The sequence below is a fragment of the Tachysurus vachellii genome, chromosome 7, assembly GCF_030014155.1.
Source record: "Tachysurus vachellii isolate PV-2020 chromosome 7, HZAU_Pvac_v1, whole genome shotgun sequence".
Classification (NCBI taxonomy): Eukaryota; Metazoa; Chordata; class Actinopteri; order Siluriformes; family Bagridae; genus Tachysurus; species Tachysurus vachellii.
Window position 1 is genome coordinate 25,216,588 of NC_083466.1, and position 2,500 is coordinate 25,219,087.

Consider the following 2,500-nt stretch of genomic DNA (forward strand, 5'->3'; position numbering starts at 1 on the left):
GACTAACAATGGGAGCGAACATTGTAGAGCGATGTGATCCGTGACAAAGTACACACACTGCTTTTCCATCAGCTCGTACATGACGCAGATAAACACTGCTGAATTTTATTATATACAAACCCCAAAACTCCCTCCAGGTCGTTTCATTTTAGCCACGAGAAAGCTGATAAACATGATCACTATGGCAACTGGAAGTAGGGACTCCTACTAGCGACTTCATCGCACAGCGACCGGTGACTTGCAGATAAAATCACTGAATATGTGACGACAAAGAAAGCGTGCGGTTTTAATTACAATTACATACTGATGGAAATCAACACTTCGGCTTGCAGATCACCATCGAGACACGGCGTTGAAACAGTGATGTTTGATCTCACAACACTTAAATCTTCACCAACCTTCCTGATTTGTTTATGTCCCTCTACACACACTTTCTCTCTCTCTCTCTCTCTCTCTCTCTCTGTTGTCTCAGCCTCTGAAGATTAAAGTCAGAGACGAGTATTTGACCGATATAGGTAAGCTCTTCTGATACTCTGGGTATATTTCATACCCATCTTTACATTTTACGCATGAATTTAACCCTTATGGACACCTCCGGACATTAGGGGGCATAGTTTTCCCATTTTTGACCATGTCTTTCTCAGAGGAATGATTTTTTTGGGACAAATCTTTTATATAATTTAAACTTTGGAAAGACCCTTGCATGTAGTTCCTGTCTGAAAACAGCCACTAAATTAACCTCGTATAAAAATATATCAGATTAATATTTTTTCTATTATCTGTTAAGCAAAATTACTAAATTAAAAACAAAAATGAATTACTAATTAAATTAGTGACGTCACTAATTTGCTAAAAAAAAAAAGAAATACACTCAAAATGACTTATTTTTAATATAAAAAATACGTTTTATATAAATAAATTTTTTATTTATTTATTTTTTTTTTAAACCCTTTATCACAGTCTTGCATATATCAAAGATCACACTCGCAGGCACACACCAACACACACTATAGTGTAGTGTGTATTTTTGTGCAAATTCGTGACCTTCAATTAGTAATTAAAAAGTAATTAATTACCTTTGATTAACAGATTAATGCAAAAAAAAAAAAAAAAAAGAATATCAATCTGATATAATTTTGTATAAAATTCGTTTAGTGGCTGTTTTCAGCCACAGAGGTTACACACAAGGGCAGCGTCACTTAATTTTGGCTGAAACGACAAAATCACATGCTTGTCTCTTAGCGACCTTTGATGGGCTGCAACACATTTGTGTACGTTGTTTTCTTTCCTGTAGAGACTCGTCTTCATGCTCAGGAGGACATCAGAGGTCCTCTGTCCGACCTCCAGCAGCAGGTGCTTCCAGAGATCCAGGAACAAATCAAGGACTACAGGTACACACGCTAACACAGCTGTCTAACATCAGCTGAATCATGTTTTTTGTCATCTTTATCCTTATAATATGAAGCGGTGCATTATGGACTGCTTAAAAGTTAAAGAATACAGTATAAGAAGGTAGAAATACTTCATCCTTGGGTTTTTATATACGATATATCTGTAGCATCCTTGTAGACCAGACGGTCACCGTGCCTCGATTATCTGCAGTTAATAACATAACTGTATTCTAATGTAATTACTGCAGGAATAAGCAGACGATGGGGCTGGGCTCCTTGTATGGAGAGAGCGATCTTCAGCAGTTAGACGGCGACCCAGCGAAAGAGAGACAGGTGGTGGAGAAACAGACGGCAGCGCTGTGGGAACTGCTGTAAGAACTTGTTTTATTTCATTTTAACCTTAGTATGGATGTAAATGTTGAGAACGGGGCTTTGTATTTGTATGCAGAATTTAGCTTTAGTGTAGATTATATTATATTAAAGTTGTTATTGTTATTCAACAAAGCATTTACGACGTACGAATTTTTATTAGCCATCGGAGTCTGTTTTGCAGAAAATGATTAGGGTTGGTCGATATGCCTTATGAAATATATTACGATATTTAAAGACGTTTCTACGGTAACATGATATGTATACGTTTCCTAACGTACCACGTACAGTACCGTGTATATATATATAAACACATTTAAGTAGTAGTTTGATATTATTTTTTGTTTTGCGAAGCGCTTTTATGAAAAAGGGAAAAAAATTATATTCTATAGGATGAAGTCAACGGTTTGTAATGCATTATATCTAAAATGAAGATGTTAAGGGATTTTTGAAAAAGATTGACACACATATGATACGAGTCCCAAGACCTTCGATCGGTAAGCGGACCTTACGCAGACTGTGTTGTCTCGCTAATGTTACCCGAGTGACCCTCACTGTGGAATTGTATGGATATTAGCATTACATATGAAATGTAATGCAGTTACACTGACTGGACACCAGAGGTCTGAATTTGCCTTGTTCACTCACTCACTCACTCACTCATCTTCTACCGCTTATCCGAACTACCTCGGGTCACGGGGAGCCTGTGCCTATCTCAGGCGTCATCGGGCATCAAGGCA

At 37.4% G+C, this 2,500-nt stretch overlaps 1 protein-coding gene across 3 annotated transcripts in view; it reads left to right on the top strand.

Moving 5' to 3' along the window:
• Positions 1 to 2,500, top strand: part of arhgef11 (Rho guanine nucleotide exchange factor (GEF) 11) — a 35,257-nt gene that overhangs the window by 16,987 nt on the left and 15,770 nt on the right. For all 3 annotated transcript variants that reach the window (XM_060875113.1, XM_060875114.1, XM_060875115.1), the window contains exons 15-17: positions 473 to 515; positions 1,295 to 1,391; positions 1,640 to 1,762. In XM_060875113.1, coding sequence (XP_060731096.1) covers positions 473 to 515; positions 1,295 to 1,391; positions 1,640 to 1,762 — 263 coding nt within the window. The remainder of the gene's footprint in view (positions 1 to 472; positions 516 to 1,294; positions 1,392 to 1,639; positions 1,763 to 2,500) is intronic.